At 28.2% G+C, this 19,434-nt stretch overlaps 1 protein-coding gene across 3 annotated transcripts in view; it reads left to right on the top strand.

Moving 5' to 3' along the window:
• Nucleotides 1-437: 437 nt before the first annotated feature.
• LOC107452006 (transcription factor AP-2-alpha) overlaps nucleotides 438-19,434 on the top strand; it is a 165,964-nt gene continuing 146,967 nt past the window's right edge. Inside the window, exon 1 of one of the 3 annotated variants that reach the window (XM_087158565.1) lies at nucleotides 438-2,577. In XM_087158565.1, coding sequence (XP_087014691.1) covers nucleotides 2,563-2,577 — 15 coding nt within the window. In that variant the 5' untranslated portion in view covers nucleotides 438-2,562. Of the gene's footprint in view, nucleotides 2,578-14,104; nucleotides 14,254-19,434 lie in introns of those variants that run through there. The other 2 variants (XM_087158553.1, XM_087158561.1) reach the window with 2 other exon arrangements.

The raw sequence follows: 19,434 nt of genomic DNA, 5'->3' as shown, positions 1-19,434 counted from the left end.
GCGTAAGAAGAAAAAAAAAATTCTCCGAAGCATATTCTAATCAAACGACATATGACTTCTTTAAAAATGAATAAATAAATACAACGTAAAAAATAACTTAAACAAAACGTTTATTTCTTTTCACATCTTAGTAATCTTCCGCCAATCTAACCAAATTTTGAATGTCAAATTTCCGAAGAAATTACTCTTTAACTATTTTTACGACACAACTCACGAAAATCGTGACAAAAGTACCTAAAATTGATAAACATATTATGCAAAAGAAAAAACGCTAATGCATATTCTAATCAGAATACGAGATATAAGCATAAAGAAACACTCCATAGAGACCACGTGCCGTTTAAAATGAGGATTACCCTTTTCCAAAAAAGAGAAGCAACTTCTTAGCCCGGAAGGGGTAACACCGGGCTGTTTCTGTGCAGGTGATTGGCTCGAGTAAACTATGAAAGAAATTCCGACAGCATCCGCGCTCATTTTTTCACTAGACAAAAACCATTTGAACGAGTTGCGATGACAATAGATGGATGAGAACGCGAGTCACAGAGGCAAACGGGTTATGATGCATTGGTGGACTTAATTTGTGCGATAAGTGAAAGAAAATCATCAATTTCTACGATTTGTTTTGTTTGATTAACGAAGCCTGGATGCTTATTCGCGGAACTATGCGATCTTATCTAAACAATCGTTTGTACCATTTTATATAGAACTACGATCCTGTTTGATGGCTTAGTATTACTTATTGGCTTATGCAAATCTATAATCATTCCATTCGAAAAATTCTGCGGATATTTAAAGTGATTGCACGTCATATTTAAAGATTTAACACCAGTTTTAGTGCGCTGGTGAAAGAAAAATCCGCAAAGAAAAATTTGTTATAATTAATTTAAGTGTAAAAGAATTACAAAAAGAAAAGGACTCGCTGTCAATTTTTATCAGCTGTCTAAATTATTGGAAAAAGTTCCATTGCTGAAAACTTAATTGCCAATTGGAATTTATGCAAATCAGAAATCAATTATAAAAACGTTTATAAAAATGGATTGTTATAATTGCAGCTAAATTTTCCGATACTTTATATTTGCTGTCGAAGATATATGCTGAGTTAAAACATTTTTATACTGTTAAAAACTGATGGATTAAGTGGAATAAATGCAAGTTTGAAATCAGCGAAGAAAAATGCAGGATGCCTTTGCAACACAAATGACTGCAATTGATGACAACTAAAAATTCTTTGACAATTTTCGATTATATCTAATCAGTATCATACTTACAAAAGATTTATTCACAGAAAAAAAAATTGTGCAAGCATTTTTTCACTCGTTTTTGAACAGGGAATGTAGCCAGCTGTCTTGAAACTTACTCAATCGAAAAATTGTCTATATAAGAAAGGTAGCGGAAATAAATCGTCGCTGCTAATTCTACCGATGAAAATAACTGATTATTTATTCCATGTCTGTTATCTTACCGAATGAATATCGCATTCCACCCACTCCTGACGGTGGAACATTTTTTTTTCAAGGTGTCTTCCAACAAATCGAAACTGATCTTGAATTGCTCTTCTATATGTTGTTGTTTGCAGAAGAGAAATTTACAGCTTAGAAAGAACCTTGGATTTGTTCAAGTTTAAGGTTATTGGGAACGGCTGTGGATATAATTACCGTGACTATCTTCTTTTTTCTTTCAAAATTGCTATAGCAATAAAGATCGTTAAAGTTTTGCCTTCGGTCCTTTACTGAGGTGGAAAGAAAAAATTCTTGATAGAATTTTTTTTCCCGTTTACTTAGAGAAAAAGGTGCCAAAAGCCTTCTAAAAGGTGTTCGTTTATAAAAGTCAGAGTTCAATGAGCGTATCGAAAAATATCAAGAACTGTGTTTATTTAATGGAAATCTAACCTTGATAAAAAAAAACTTACAAAAGCTGTGTTTTAAGTGCAACATCTTTATAAAGCTGGAACTTTGAAAAGTGCTTTATTTGGATTAAAGATCGCACATTTACGTTAAAAAATTCTTTTAATAGATTTTGTAATTTTGCAACTGAAAACTCTACTAAATTGTGTTAAAAAAATCCTCAATGGGGAATTTTTGCGAAAGGTAAAAGTGTAGGAAGAAAAATTCAAGAACTAATTTTTTGCAGAAGTTAAGAAGTATATAAGCAAATAATAAAAATAATTTAAAAAATTCAAGACATGACATTATTGAATTGTGAAAAGGATATTTTATTCAGTAGCACTCTACTAGAGATTTTTTTTTTCGAAACCAACTTTTTCTGAAATAGGGTAAAAACTCTAAAATCCCAGCAACATCCATAGAGAGAAGGGATTCCTGCTGGACAAAAAAGTTGGAACGTCTGACCCCTGGTGGCGGTCTTTCATTGACCTTTCTTCAACATTTCTGTTCTTACACCATGACCGACCTTTCTCTTCTTCTTGTTCCAGAGAAGGTGTAAGATTTTTTTTTCGCGTTTGTTACCGGAAGAAAGGGTTTCAGCGATTACCTCCAGGGTGTGTTTACAGATATTTTTATTTGGAATTCATGTGGACCAAGAACAAATATTTATGACGTGACAATGAACAACAACATGGTAAGTAGCTTTCTTCTTGCTGACATATGTGGTGTTTACATTCTTCAAAGATATGTGTTTAAACTTAAACACCTAAAAATCAATTTACTATTTTAAATTTTATGAATATTTTTTAAACTTTAATAGTTGATATCCAGTTCTAAACCATTTTATTTTTTTATGAATACTGAAATCCGTAGATTTCGATAGACATTGATATCTAGACGTGATAATTATTAATATTATTATTTTTAAATAATTTTTAAACTTTAATTGTTGTCTAGTTCTGAACAATTTTGTTTTTTTTTTAATAAATAATCTGGAGTTTTAAACGGTAATATTTACTATGAATCATTTTAGTTTATAATTCAAAACGATATATTTCGATAGACGTTGATATGTAGTCGTGATTATTATTTTTTTTAAAATAATTTTCAAACTTTATCCGCTGATGTCTAGATCTAAACCATTTTATTTTTTATAAATAATCTGATTTTTTTAAACGTTCATATTTGATTATGAATCATTTTAGTTTATAATTCAAATCTGTTTATTTCGATAGACGTTGATATCTAGTCGTGATTATTATTTTTTTCTTCTTTATTTTTGCGTTTGTTACCCGAAGAAAGGGTTTCGGCAATTTCCACCAGAGTGTGTATCCAGATAATTTTATTTTGAAATCCATGTGGACCAAGAACAAATCATCAGCATGGCGAGTAGATTTCGTTTTGCTAATATATGGTTTGTTTACATTTTATGAAGATTTACCTTTAAACGTTGCTATCTAAAAATTTGATTTACTATTTGAAATTTTATGAATAATTTTCAAGATTTAAACTTTTATACCAAGTTCAAAACTATTTTATTTATAATGAAAAATCCAAATATTTTAATCGTTGATATTTGGGTATTAATTATTTTAGTTTATAATTTAAATTGGCGTTGGTATCTAATTGTGATTATTCTTACTTTAACCACTTGATGCAGAATTTTTTAAACATAATTTTCTTACTTTTTTCCTTATTTTGCATTAATTCTGGCCAAAATAAGTGAAAAATAATATATTTAGCGTTTCAATAATTTATTATTCAATATTTTCAATAATTTACCGGTGTCTATTTCTGCATTAAAGGTAAAATCATCCAAACACGGCGCACTTTCAAATTTGCACTTATTAGTAGTTTTTCAGATCTAAGAGAAACAGTTGTTCATCATTGAAAGTTCTTGAATTTACAAAATCAATTCTTGATAAATTTTTGAACAGGAATGAGAAAAAAATTAAAATTACTTTTTTGGGGTTTTATATTTTAGTACAAATACAATTCTGATAATCTAACAATTTTTTAGTGACTATAGGACTTTAGTTATAATTTAAAAATACCAAAATATTTTTTTACTTGCAAATAGAGCGTCAGAAAAGAATATATATAAGGCACACCGGTGTCCCAACTCCCTGAAAGAGTCAAAGAGTTAATACTAAAAAAAATTTATTTGAATTCTGACGAATAATTTAGATAATTTTTAAATGTTCATACTTAGTAATAGATTTATTTTAATTTATATTTGAAATATAGTTCAGATACTTAACAAATCTTGATATTAAGTAATCACTCCATTCAATATTAAGTAATTATCAGAACATAATTTCAAACTTTGTTATTTTTAATCGATTTGTTTTTATTTGGACCAATAATTAAGATATTTTTTGAATGCCGATATTTTGAAGTAAATTTATTTTACTTTTGATCTTTTGAAATCAATATATTTTACTTTTGGTGTATTTTAGACGTTAGTGTGAGGAATAAATTTAATTTCAAAGAAAACCTCAGATAATTTTCAGTTGTTGTCTAGTTATAAATGATATAATTTTTCAAAAATAGTACAGATATTGTCTTATATATCATAGCTTAGTTTGAGATTCAGAGATATGTAATGTGTAAAATCAGTTGTATTATTTTGGGGTGAAATTATTTAAATATTTATAATTAATTTACTACATAATTTTTAAAATACTTTTCAAACATTAATGTCCAGTAATGAATTAATTTAAGATTGAAGTTTATGCAAATTAATAGTATAAAACTATTAATTTGCATAAGCTTCAATCTCAAACCAAGCTATGAAATTTTAAACAATAAATAAAATGTTCTTCAAAATTAAATTAATTTATTACTGGACATTACACTAAATAAATTAGTGTATTGTATTCTTGGTATTCTACTAATTTTTTCTATTTCGCTAAATAAACATCATTTGATTGATAGATTATAATTTGAATAAAGATTGTTGTTTGATTATTTTGCTTCGATATTACTCTAAAATTATTTGATTAAACATTTAAAATTAAGCGATTACTTTAACGTTAGGAATATAAATTATTTGAAGCTCGTCAATTACCATTTTATTAGCTTTTAAAATAACGTTTCGTTCATTTTAAAAAAAAAAGCGTTTATTCTTAGTTATTTTGGTCCGTTTTGCTGTTTCGTAATCTAACAATATTTTCAAATTTAATTGACCATTGAGGTGTAATAGAACTCATTTTATCCGCTTAATTAAATCAATTGCAAATTTCAACTGCTTTGAATATTTTACTAAATCTATTTTATTTTATGAAACCCTTATTTTTCTATTTATTTTTCAGTATTTTATTTCTTTTTTATTTATTTTTTTAATAATTTGCATTTTTGTCCAGCTGTAAATAAATGTAAATAACATTAAATTCATGACACATCTGAATGAGCATTGCTTTTATTTCTTCTTTTAATTGCTTTAAAAGATGCCTTAACTTCTGATGTAACTTTACTCTCGGTGACAGAAATGTAATTTGTCACTTTGTTTCTCCGGTTTAAAATGTAGTTTTTAAAATTACATTTTATTTTATTAACTTTGTTTCCCAGATGTGCATTTTTGTTTTCGAACCCATGTTTGTTTTTTAAACTTTTCTTCCCCAAACTACATTTTTATTTTTTTAATTTAATCTCTTCATTTCAATTTTGTTCCCGTATTCCTGATTTGAGTTTTTAAACTATTTATTTTTTCGGACCCTATGGCGACTGTTAATTAAATATTTTGCACAATCACTCTTACTTAATTATCTTTTACATAAAATGTATTTTAACATACACTTTCTCTTAAATATTAATTCATAATTAATTTGAGTAGTTTTTTTCTTAAAAATTAAATTTTTGTTTGGAATTCTGATTAGATATTCTGATACCCTTATTCACAAATATTTTTTCCTTATAATGTATATCGTACGGTTTAAATCAAATTTTTTAAGATCCCTCAAAATACTGAAGCTATAAGCTTGCCATAAGACTTACCAAGTTATTTCTTACAAATTATTATTGTGATAAAATGTTTAAAGTGAACCTGCTTGCCTAAGAGATGTGAGAAACGGTCTTTGAATAAGTTGTTTAAATATTATATGATTTAATATGCAAGTTGAATTGTAATGGCCCTCCCTAAATATATTTAAAAACATTACAAAAGTGCAGAGAGAAAGAAACTCTGCACATGAAGCGTTGTGAATATAATATTTAAGTGAGATTTCATGAATATGATACTTCAGAAGCATTTCTAAGCCTGTTTTTATCATAATTTAATATTTTGTCAAATATCGATTTTCGGAACGACTTATTTATATTCAGTCACTCAAATAACAAATCAATATATCCAATGCCTAAAATATGTGGCAAAAATTATCTTTTGTTTATTGTGTGATGCGTTACATTTTCAGAAGAAAAAAAAAGTGCTGGAATATTTAAATTTGTTAAAATAATTATTAACTATTTGTGGCTGATGCATCGAAATGTGACGCATTTTTTCCATGGTTTTTCAAACATTTACATAATTTTACAATATCGTAATAAAATATAAAAATGCTGGTGTTTTTTTTTTTTTTTTTTTTTTTTTTTTTTCTACATCAGTGCGTATTTTTAAAGTTTATTCATGACATAAATTAAAGGCATATTCCGAACTCAGTTGTCGAAAGGGTGGAGACGGGTAGAAAAAATTCTAAATATGCTTTTAATCTTCGTTAACTAATTATCGATGTTTACTATATTTTGTAGTATGTTTCGATGCATGTAAAGTACTGCCCCGCCGACCAAAGCGTGCGGTATTTTAGATTCTTTATTAATTTTTTGTGACAAAATTACGTCAATGCAATTCTGCAATAAACAGTGTTTGATAAGTAGTTAAATAGTATGCAGTGGCTTGTCCTTAAATTTTTAATAAGAATTTTTGAATCTTTGTTTTCGTGCTATTAACGATGGAAAAAAAAATTAAGAAAAATTTAGAGACACCCACATCGGTTTTCATCAATTTGAACTGTAATAAACTTAGATTTCAAAAAAATATAAAAACTGAGAAATGTGTAGTTTTAAATATTTTTCTTACAACCACAATTCTCAAATTGCATCCTATTTTTGTTTTAAAAATTTCAGGAAAATTTTTTTAGAAGTAGTACTCCGATAAAGCAACCTTTGAAGTGTTTACTCTTTTTAAGAGGCATTGTGCTGTCCAATAATTCTGTATCAAAAGTTTATTAAGTACAGAAAATATGAAGAAAACCTAAACTAAAAATATAATCTAAAATCTATCAGTGGTACATTTGACTTTTTCCAGATTTTACTCATTTTAATATTTTGTTCGTAACTTCCTTATGCAACATATAAACGTAATTTTGCAGTAATTTATTTTTCAATCAATATCAAATCGTGGAGTATGAATGACCAGAACCTTGTTCAACTGGACACAACATACAATAAATTCAAATCTAAAACTGTTTCATTGATAAAAGAATAAGTTACAAATAAAAATAACATTTTTCATTTTTTTTTAAATTTATTATTGTTTTATCAATGAAACAAAATATATATTTACTCTAAACATATTTAAGAAAATATTTGCTTTTAATAAATTCCATCGAGTATTTTATTAGACATCCGGTTAGAAGTTAATTAAAATTTGTCCAAAACTTCATCCATATTAAAAATAAAGAAAAAAAACTCTCTTAATGACTGTAAGTTATAAGAAAATAAGCACTAAATATACAGGAGAGAGATATTTTACATTAAAATAACAATTATCAATTATTTGATTTTGATCTTAAAAAATAAAACTAATCTTTATAATCTTGATTTTTTTTTAAAACTTCGATCAGATAATTTGTTATTCACCTAATAGATAACAGCCTTTACAATATGTTTTTTCAAAGGAAAAAGTCTTTTAATCAAAAATGGAAAGCCAAAAAGTCATTTAACTAAGTCCTTTCGCAAAAATTGCTTTATATTGAAAGTCCCTAATGTGAAATAATGCGCTACATTATTCTATTGTTCACAAAAACACACGTGCAAAGTCAACCAAAAAAATAATAATAATAATAAATGCCTGTAGTAAACAAGATTTCTTTTCGGTATACGAAAAAACAATCAGATTGACCGATAATAAATAAAATATTTGAACTATATTATCTATTCTCTGAATTAAATAAAATATGAGCTTTTTAAAATGACTATTCTTCGCTAAATGACTGATTTTGCACGTTCATGAAGAAAGAATCACATTATAAACTTGATTTCATTAAATTATGATCAGATAAGTTCTTTTTCACCTCGTAGATAACATTTAATGCATACCTGTTCGAAAAAGAAAAAAATAAATATTTTTAATCAAGAATTGAATTCCAAAGGAAAAAAGTCATTTATTTAAGCACTTTCACAGAAACTACTTTACACTGTTAAGTTCCTAATGCGCTACTTCATTCTATTGTTCACAGAAACACGCGTTTTATTCAATGTCAACCGGGAAAAAAAATAAATAAACTAAGGCTAAAGTAAACAAGATTTTTTGCATTGAAAGAAAAAGCGATCAGATCTAGCGATAATAGATCAAAATATTTGAACTGTATAATACAGTCTAAATGGATATGGACTTTTCGAAACAACCATTCGTGGCTAAATGACAGTTTTCGCACGTTCTAAGGCAAAAAGATTTCCATTTTTGAAGACTTCCTAATGACGAAAAAGCTGAAACGATCACTACAGAAAGACGTTGTTTCATAGCTTATATTATTATTTAGATACATCTATTGTTATTACCATTATCATCATTTCGTGTGGTATTATGGGGGTGGGCCCAAGTTGCTGCCGATGAACTGCTAATGGCGGGAAAATAAAGGATTTTCTTTTCCTTATCCTCTCATCAGCGGCGGTAGGTTTTTTCTGGAGTAGTTGTCTGCCTCACAGCTTCAATCGCGAAATGAGGTTTTTAATGCGAGTTTTTGCATTCGAGAAATGAATTGGATAGGGAAAAAATGTATAGTCTGAAGTAGTAGTAAAATAAATCTAATTAATCAATTTCGAAATATGAAATTAATTAAAAATAATTTTTGTTTAGTATTTCAATAAAATGTTGGGTGTTTAAAAATCGTTATTTGATGTTTTAATATAATTATAAAAAGTGTTAATATTGTTCTAATTTATATAAATTTCTAAAATTATTTTACTGGATTGAACATTTATTTCTTTAAAAAAGTCATTCATATTTTCCATCTTGCTGTTTTTTACTCCACCTCCTCCAAGATGATGTAAAGTTCTTTAATTCTGAGTGTAGGAGGAATTCAAAAGTTATTTCTATTTTCTACTGCACCTAAATATTGATTTTATTTTATAACCGATCCAATATTGAGTTTACGACTAACAATGTTCTCCTCCGGAGCTTTGTAATTTTTGTCAAAATCAAGAAGACAAGGGAACTCCTGGATCAAGTAGTGGGAGAAATATGTCTTCGTGGAGCCCTTTTTTAATGGTATTAACCCACATTCGCGTTACTCCGAGAGGAAAATAAACAAAAATCAGGGTTAGCCTCACGGCAAGGGGACTCTAACCCATGATCCGTCTACCACTGAGGACATTTTTCGTCAGCACTCTTGTCAGTGAGAGCCTAATGCGGAATTCGTATTAACCAGCCATTGCTGGAATTTGAATCCAGATCACTTCAATAGGAGGTGAGCGCTCTATCCCCTGAGCCACCAGGTATCTGTCACTTCATATTGAAACATTTTACAGCCTAATTGTCAAACTTAGTTTATTCACGCACAAAAAAAAAATTTGGAAAGTGAAATGCGCCGTTTGCAGAAAGAGAAAATCTTACTTCCACATCTTGATGCATTTAGATTTTTTAACTGAACTCTTTAAAAGAATTAGTTCAATGTTGAAACGTAAAATCAAATGAAATAATCATGCGGTTTAAATTTACAACCACCTTATTGATTATTCAACTGAGGCACCTTTCCGTCCAAGTTTAACCATATTATTGCACCCGGAGAAAAAAAAATTCTATTGAAATTACAGTACTGAATGGTAACGACATATCTGGTAAAAAAGTAAAAGAAGAAAAAAAACTAATTCTGGAAATAAAACCAAAATATATATATTTTTTGAACCGTTCATATGGTAATGTTCTACCGAAAATTCTGCTGTTTTGATCTGGTTTCAAAATTCTGTTGTTACCACGCACTTAGTATAAAATACATAACAGAAAAGTAAATTTTACGGAATAAATTATTTTTAGGCCATACTCTAATCATGACAAAATTACCAAATTTTATCGCATTTTACAAAACTATATTTTATTGTTAATTTGACCAAAATTATTACTGAAGCGCTTTAGTATAAAGTACCGAACTTTCTAGTATTCCATAGCGACAGAAACACGGTAAATGTTACCATATTCTGGTAGTTTAGTTAATATGGATGTACTTAGCACCATATTAAAGTTATACTAATTTTGTCCGACAATATGGCTCTAAAAACTTTTAACGGTTTATTCTTTGAATCGACCAAAAAACAAGAAAAACATCAATTACAGATGATTCAGAAGTATTCTAAAATGTGAAACTAAAATGCACATAATTCGAAACTATTTATATCCCAAGCTTAAATCTCTCTAAAATAAACGTGAATGTTTATTATTAAAATAGCATTGCACTAGATCTTGGTTTTCAAATCAAGATCTGGCAACTAAATTTTATCGTTGAATCGACCATAAAAGGAGAAAACTATAAATTACAGATGATTCAAAAGTATTAGGCATAAATCTCACTAAAATAAACATAAACTACGTTAAGTTTTATTCTTATAACATTACCCTAGATTTTAATTTTTGAGGTTGCAGATACTCAAGCAATAGCTAAGTCGGTTCGATTGATCTCTTTACAGCTTTCGAAGAAACTATTCTTTCAGTTTCCAAGTTCTCAAACATGTCTGAGAACAACAATTTATCATGGCTTTTATTGTAGTCTTCTCAATAGGTGTAACTAAACATTTAATTTTTCCAACTTAGAATCCATTATACTTACTCCGTCCTACCTGTTTGGCGTCTCAATTCTAGTCATTGTCATTCCTCTGACAAGACACCTGTTTATGGGTTTTCACAGACCTTTCCTGAAATGGTTGTTGGTTCTAAATCGGGCCTGCAAATGCCTTCCATGAAATGCATTTGGCTTTGAGTTTTTCCGACAAAAATTCCTCCAGCAAAAGTTGAATAAATAAGAGTTGAAATGGCCTTAAAATCTATTCATTTATTGCCAAAATATTTTCGCCTACAATGATGATGTTTGTATATACTGTTTAAAAAGTTCTTTTTTTTTTTTTTTTTTTTGAAAAAAAGGCGGCCTTTTTGAATCTTTGGGATTTTAAAAGAAATCGTAAAAACATAAGTGACCTGATGGTGTATTCAGTAAAAGAAAGGCTGCAACAGTACTTGGAAAATTCATTTGGTAAAAGAAAGCACTAATTAAATTTGATATTTTAATATGTTTTGTTTTTGTTTCAGTGGCGCGACAGCTCATAGAGAGCCAAAGCCTACTGTGCCCAATTTCAGATTTTAATATGAGCGATCGTTAAAAATTATGTAAATTTAGAATCGATGAAATAAATTGTAAAGTTATCTGTAATAAATTTAATTAATTATAAACATTAAAAATTATGTGAAGCTAATATCTATGAAATAATAAATATATCTGTAATAAATATAATTAATTATAAACATTAAAAATTAAGGGTCATTCAAATATTAAGAAATTAGGGACCATATGTCTGGCAAATTTTGATAGTCTCTTCTTATCAAAAAACACATTCTCATGCTTTTGTAAGTTAAGTCTTAAACACCCCAAACCCGGTTTTCGCTTTAATTTTGACTTTTTCTGTATTAATTTTTAAATTAAATTCAAAAAATTAATGTGAATTTGCATGAAACGTTTTAATTCATTTTACAAAATTTGCGTTGAATATTCTTTAGGAAACTTTTGAGTTGTTTTTTAAGTGTTCAAAACTCTTGACCTATAAAACTCTTCTTAGAGTTCTTTTCCCAATTTTTATTTTCTTGGATTTGGTCCTGAAAGAGTGGATACCACCTCTGGAGAACGCACTAGGTCTGCTCATCGGCAAGACCGATAATGCAGCTCATTGGAAATAAAAAAAATAAAAAAAAAAATTTCTTGGATTTAACTTTTATTCTTCCAAGTGAATTTTTTTTTGTTGTTTCATTTATTTTGCTCGAGTCGTGATGGCTCAGTGGTTAAGTCAGTGGTTAACTGTCATTGTGAAGATCTGAGATTCGATCTCCAGTGGCGGGTGGAAGGCCATCCTTCTTCAGATCGATGGGTACCAGCTTGTCCAGAAAGTAAAGGCGGCCGGTTCGCCTCGCTAACCACATTGCCACAATCATGCGATTGGTCACAAAATTAAGAACTACAACGATTGCGAGAATGCTTTACTTTGCTTTATTTAATTTACTTATTTTGTTTTTAAGACAATTTTGACAGTATGGGAATTTTAATGTCTTACGTAAGCCTTGCTTATACCCCTCATTCCTAATTGCTAGCAAAAATAAGCAAATCACAACCCCCTCTTTCCGTTGAATGCTTGCTTATTGTTTGAACAGCATTTTATTATAAGTTTTATAATTATACTAATTTTAATTTTTGTTATAATGAAAATTTTATGAAAAATATTGATTTTTTTTATCCAATTATCCAATTGCTATATAAGGCATGCTACTTATTTATTTGCCTTTTCTAAATTAATCACATTTGAGGTAAAATAAATGTTTCAAAAGAAAGGTTTTTTTATATGCTTCCCACGAGAAAGAAAAAAACAAAAAATACGCTTATTTTTAACTTTTTTTTATAGTTCAGGCACAAAATAGTGGAGATATTATGTTTGTCTGAGTTGGCTTTTAACTTGCTTATTTATACTGACCAGAGGGAGAAGATTGCCAAAAACATGCTTATGTAAAAATTAAACGGCCACTAAATGGGGGTCTTTACTATGAAAAAATTACATTTATCAGTCAACTCTATTAATTATTTTTTCACATTAAATACTTTTTAATAAACGCAGAATTTTTTGTTAATTTTTCATTAATTGTTTATATAGATCCTGTTTCTTTCATTCACCATAGAACATCCCCATTTTTAAATCTTGTGATTCAGAATATGACATAAGATAGTTAACAATACAGATATTGTTTAGTGAATGTAATGGTTCTTTAAAGCTCTGTCACTTAAAAAATAAAAAAAGCCACAGGTTAAGTGCCTTACACTCAAAACAAAACAATGATTATAAACTATATACATCATCTTGACGAGAAGAATTATCTGGGCTTTAGAACGAACATGTAACTTTATTTTAAAAGTTATGAAATTTTTTTAAAAGTTCACCAATTTGGCGACATTTTTCCACCTAGATGAAAATTATCAAAATCAGTGCCTTATTCTCAGTTTTTGCAAATTTTTAGGAGCCCAGATAATGCAGCATTGGAGTCAGTTTTTAAATATTAAAAAATTAAACCACCCACGGTTTTCATTTTTGCAAAACTGTGGCCTTTCTCCATAGTGTCGTTTTGAGCCATTTTAAGAATAATCATAGATAGCGTTAGTCTTAGATAGGATAAGCTTGACCTAACAGTTATGAGTAACTGTTGAAAACTCTCAGCAGTTATGAAAATAGCATTTTATTTGCAAAAAATCATCATTTCATCAAGTTTTCACACAATTAAAATCTTATCGTATATAACAATTCGTACCATTATACATTTGAGGTCGTTTAATTGCTACGTTGACGTGACATGTTTTTGGTAATTTTGGACTTTTCACTCGAACTCTTCAGACATTCAATAATTTATTTCGATTTGACCATCAAATATTACGCTATGAAACCATCCAATATTTTTGTGTCCGAACATTAGCCACTGATACCTTTGTTTGTAATTACATTTGTAAGTCTATCTCTAACATTTACATTGCCTCCACATTCTTTAGATCTCACTATTGCAAATTTATGACCATGACTAGTGTTGAGGTAGGCGCCAATTATGCCGACAAAGATATCCATTAACTAGAAAAGGCTATTCAAACTATTCCAAACTACTTCCCTTTTTTCACCTGTCTATTCAAATAACCATGAGGAATGGGGTTTGGTTAGGGTGGGGCGTGATTCTTTGAAGTAAACAGTAAGAATACCACCTGAAAAGAAATATCACTCGAGCTATTGCAATATTAGCAGCAGCAATAACAACAACAGACACGTTTTAAATTGTCTTGCTTGTATTAATTTATATCATTTCTTTGTATGGAATCATTGTGTGTAATTCCATCGTGCTAATTTCCTAACAACAATAAATTATGATGTAAGTTTATTACTTATTATTTTCTTATTTTGAACCTGTTCTCTTAATTTATGTTTGTTTTGTCCGTACATGCCAACGAAATGAATTAGATATAGCTTGTATTCATTTGTTTCGTATTAAGCTATTTTATTTTGATTCCGCTTACATCAATTTTACCCATTTGTTTTACTTTCTATACCATCAACGGAATGAATCACAACTAGTTTACGTGAACTTCCTTTGTAGTACCTACTTTAAATAGGTAGGAAATTATTTAATTTTTATTATAAAGCGATAATTTTTATCCTATGTTTGCTTTGTGTAATTCTTAAAATGAAGGATGCGTGTTTGCCTTTGATTATTTTATACTTTTAATTTATTTATTGCTTTCTAACTTTAAAACGCAATCAGTTTGAAAATCTTTTTTGTGATATCACTTTGCTGAAATTTATTAGATTAAATAAAGTTTTAATTATGGTTAAATGAAATTGACCCTTTTTTTCCCTAAATCTAACGGAAGGAATTAGAACCTGTTTTCATTCTAGCTTTTATTTTATTCATTTGTTTTTTCAGATTTTCTGTATTTATTTGGAAATAAATTGTCTGGTTGACAAGAAGTAAATCCCTAATGCCACTCGTAATTTTTTCTTTTAATACAAAGAGTATCTAATAAAAGTTTTTTCCTCTTTCCAGTCTGTCCAAATGACCTGTAAATTTAAATAATAATAAATAACATGTAAGAAAAAAGATCTCATTTGCCTTTGTTATGGAAATATTTGTCTATAAATTTACGTTCTCATTACTACGATATTGCTTGCTTAAAATAAAACCTCCTAAGCGAATAAAATTTTTTAATCAAGTAGCAAAATATAGTGACAGCAGTTTTCAAAATTAAAGTTTTTATTGCCACATATTTAGTAAAAAATACGAAACTGTACCGTACATTTAATTGAATCAATGGTTTTAATGCTATGCTAAGGTTTCATGACAAAATTACGAAATTTTACCACCTTAACCAAATTTTATCACATATTATAAAACCATATTTTATTGTTAAGTTTACCTAAACCATTACCAATGCACTTCGGTAAAAATGACTGCAGTTTTTAGTGTTCTTATAGAGCCAGAACACGGTAAATTTTACCATATTCTTATAGTTTTGAAAATACTTTTTCCTCATTAAAATAATATTAAAATATTTAATATGTTGATTTTAAATATTTTTATCTTAACCAAACTGTGGGATGTTTCACTTCTTGTTAACCCCCCCCCATCCCCCTTGTCACAAACTGTCACGATGTCACGAAACTCTTCTTCCTCTCCAAGCGTGGGTCTCTACTCTGAATGAAAAATTATTAGCATGAAACTATAAATCATTCAACTGAAGTTGAAAGAATAATTTGTATAAGAACTGATTCGAATTCGAATAATTTGAATGAAACCTGATTTGAATTAGAATAATTTAAATAAGAGCTAATTTGAATTAAAATAACTTGTATAAGAGCTAATTTGAATTAGAATAATTTGAAGAAGAGCTTATTTGAATTAGAATAATTTGAATAAGTGCTTTAAATGTATTAGTCCATAATGTATGTTAAACTTAACGGTCAACTTTTAGTAAACTTGTAATATTGAGAACTATTGTATTTTTGTATTTTAATTTCGCTCCATGCCCCTAATTAAGCGAGTGATACCAATTTTTTTATTTTATTTTCCGTCATCACAGATTATCCGTTTACATAAAGCATCCAAGTTTTCTCATTTGCTTTTTAAAGGGAAACTTTTTACATGATTGTAAGGCTGAAAGTTTGACAAAGTTGTACAGCAAGAAAAGGACGCTAACTCGCTTCAGATGACTTCATTGTGAACCACAATAGCATTATTATAGTTTTTGTTATTTTACTGAAAGACATAAATCATAATAATAAAATTATAACTATTTAATTGCGCCATGTGATTCTTTTTATGTGTATATCCTGTATTTCTAATGTAATTTCGTGTTTATAACTTTAAAAAGTCGTTTAAAAAAGTCTGAATATTACTCGTCGCAAATTAAATATTTTACCCTTTACTAAGGTAAATGCGTGGTAAGAATCGTTGCATAAAGTCTTATAATTAAGTATTTGAGTTCTGGCTTATTGAAATCATACTAAGCGAAATTCACCCTTTTTAGCAACAAAAAAAAACATTCTTTTTGTTTCTTTTCTTTTTTTTTATCACTACGAACGTTAAAGCAGTGACTTATATCTTAGCTGTTAATTTTTTTCACGTTTTCTAGAAGATTTCATTTTTAGAATTAAAATGGTAGGAAATTTTATTGAATAAGATATAAAGATATTTCAGCTTATAATTGTTATTTCAATTGTCACTTAGAATCATTTATTGTTACTTTACTACTCGTTGGATACTATTACATTTCTATTCCTTGCGAACAGGTTTGATGCACAGTACGCCAAATAAAATACGGATCTTCCATTTCAAAAATGTCATATTTTAGAACTAGATTTCTCAGCAACTATTTTACCGATTTCACTCAAATTTTGTATTTTCCCATGCAAAATTATATTCCTTAATATGATGTAAAAAATTGTTTACCGAACAATTCAAAAAAAATTTCGACTAATATTAAAAATTAAAATGAAAAATTATAAATATTCATTTAAAATTATTTTTAGCTTGGAATTGATTTTGGAATAAGCAAATTTTGTAATTGTGTGCAAAAGTTTTTGAATTCGTTTAAAAATTTCTCGAGAAATGGCGAAACACGTTAAAATTAACATTAAGGGGTTAGTTTAAGGGATTAATTTGGTTATAATAATTAATACAAATTGATTATAATAATACAAATCAACTAACAAACTAAAATTAACTATTGCAGACTATTATATGAATATTCAGGTAAGTTTATGACAATTATTCTTTTTTTTTACTCAATTAAAAATTCTTTATTTTTCAATTTAGGTTTAAGAATGATGATGGGGCACTTGTGAACAAAACATCTGGGGCAGATGTGAACAGTTCACAAGTGCCCCTACATAGTATTAAGATTATTATCCTCATGATATTATAAATTTAAAAAATGTGTATGCATTTAAAATTATTATCATTTAATTTTCCATAATTAATTTATTAATTTTTAATTAAAAATGACTTTTTTTTATTAAATGATTGATCGCGCATCACGCATATTGACTGATACACCTGAGAAATAGAATTTTCAAAGCTACAAAAGAAGACATAGAAGAAAAGAAAAAAAAGCATGAAAGAGTATTAGAGAAGAAAGAAATAGGCCCATTACAACTCCCGTGGAACATGAAGTTGCGAAAAACCCAATAACGGAAAAATTATTGTACAGCTGAAAAATTATTTTCTTATTGACAGTACTGTTGTACAATTTAAATTCGAATAGTAAGCTACAACCCCCTCAGTATAATGCGTATCTATATCTGTTATATTAAAGATTTTTTTTCTTTGAAATATGATGATTGCTTTGCGTTTTTAATCTTGTTCATATGTGCCCCAGGCATGTTCACAAGTGCCCCCAATAGGGGCACATGTGAACAATTGAAGTCATTTTTCTAAAATATTATAAAGTAAAGAAATATTTTATTAAAAAATCTCAAAAAATTCCATAAGACAAAGAAAAGACTATTTAAACATATGAACTTCTTTACTATGAAAAATTGATGATATTTTTTGAAAAATGAAGAAATAAAAAAATTTGTTCACATGTGCCCCCCTCTCCCCTATATTGATTCAGAGAAAGTGCGTTTTTTCTGATTTCTTTATTTAAAACATCGTCTGTATTAATTAATTAGCATATTTAAGTTCACCCTTGCGAACCATTAAGAATGAGTCCAAAGACGTGAAGATCCGATCATTTGATCAAAACGTATATCGGTAAGAGCAAAACTTCTCGTAATACTTGATTCATGTAATACTTGATTCGTAATACTTGACCTTGTCATTTGATATTGGATTCAAAATTACACGGCCACGGAGTTGAACATTGTTAGTTCTAAACCGAAATTGGGTCGGTTGTTCAACAATGGCTGTAAAATTAAATAAAATCAATCAAATCTAAGTTTTTATTTTATCCACTTTTCAGTTTAAAATATACATACATTTGTAAGACTTCGATTTGACAAAGCAAGCTTCCTCAACGGAAAAGATAAATACAGAAAGTACGCTAAATAGAAATGTAAAAAATTTGCTTACAAACCTAACCCTTATAAATTGTATAAATATGTTTGAACTTTATCAGTGATGCGTTTCGCTTTAATGTTCTTGAAAATAACCTTTTTAGTTCTTACGGCAAAGTTCTGAGTCAGAACAAAAGCATCTTTATACTCTTTTTTCTCTTTTCATTCTCAATCCCAAATATTTATTTTATTTTGAAAACAAAACACAAATATTGATTTTTCAAAGTTATGTTTCGTTGTTAATTTATAAATATTTTGTATTTTTTACAAGTAATGTAGCTTTACCGTGACAGGTAATATTTATTATTGCTTTCTTTTCCCATATGCTAACAAGCTATTTGCAAAAAAACCTACCATTTTGAATCGATACAATCTTTTTCGTTAAATAAAAAAAAGTATATTTCTGCTTGTACAGAAACTTTATTGTTTTTGTAACCTTAAAACAATCATTGACATCAGTTCCTTACCAAATATTTTTTTATTTGTTATTATTTATATAATATTATTTATTTATTCAAATTTAAACACCTAAGAAAATATATATTGTTTTTTTTTAGTCTATTGTTGATAAAAGTGCCTGAAAACTACTTTTTTCCCATTTTGAGTACCCTAGCCTTAGCAAAAATATACTATTGAGTTTAACATCGCATACTTTTATAAGTAAGTTAAAAGTAGTATAACCATTTAAGAGGTGTTCAACTTTAATGTCATTTTTGTTATTCAAATTTGCTAATATGATCAAAACTTCCGATTTTTCATCCACTTTCCTTAAAATTTGTTGAAGAAAGGAACATTATAACAACTATAAATAATAATAGTAATAATAATAAATGAAAAATTATGGCAGAAGGAAATTAAGAGGTATTGAAAGGAAATTATCAAAAACATCTTCAAGTTTTTCCAACATTAAAAATCAAAATGTTTTTAATATTACCTTCTTCCAATGTGAAATCACCAGATTTTGGCCAGTGTATTTAACTTTTTTCTCATTTCAATATTA

Source organism: Parasteatoda tepidariorum, chromosome 1 (assembly GCF_982258835.1).
Source record: "Parasteatoda tepidariorum strain Cologne lab strain chromosome 1, Ptep-v5.0, whole genome shotgun sequence".
Taxonomy (NCBI): Eukaryota; Metazoa; Arthropoda; class Arachnida; order Araneae; family Theridiidae; genus Parasteatoda; species Parasteatoda tepidariorum.
Note: the sequence above shows the minus strand (reverse complement) of the source record. Positions and strands in the feature narration are given on the sequence as shown.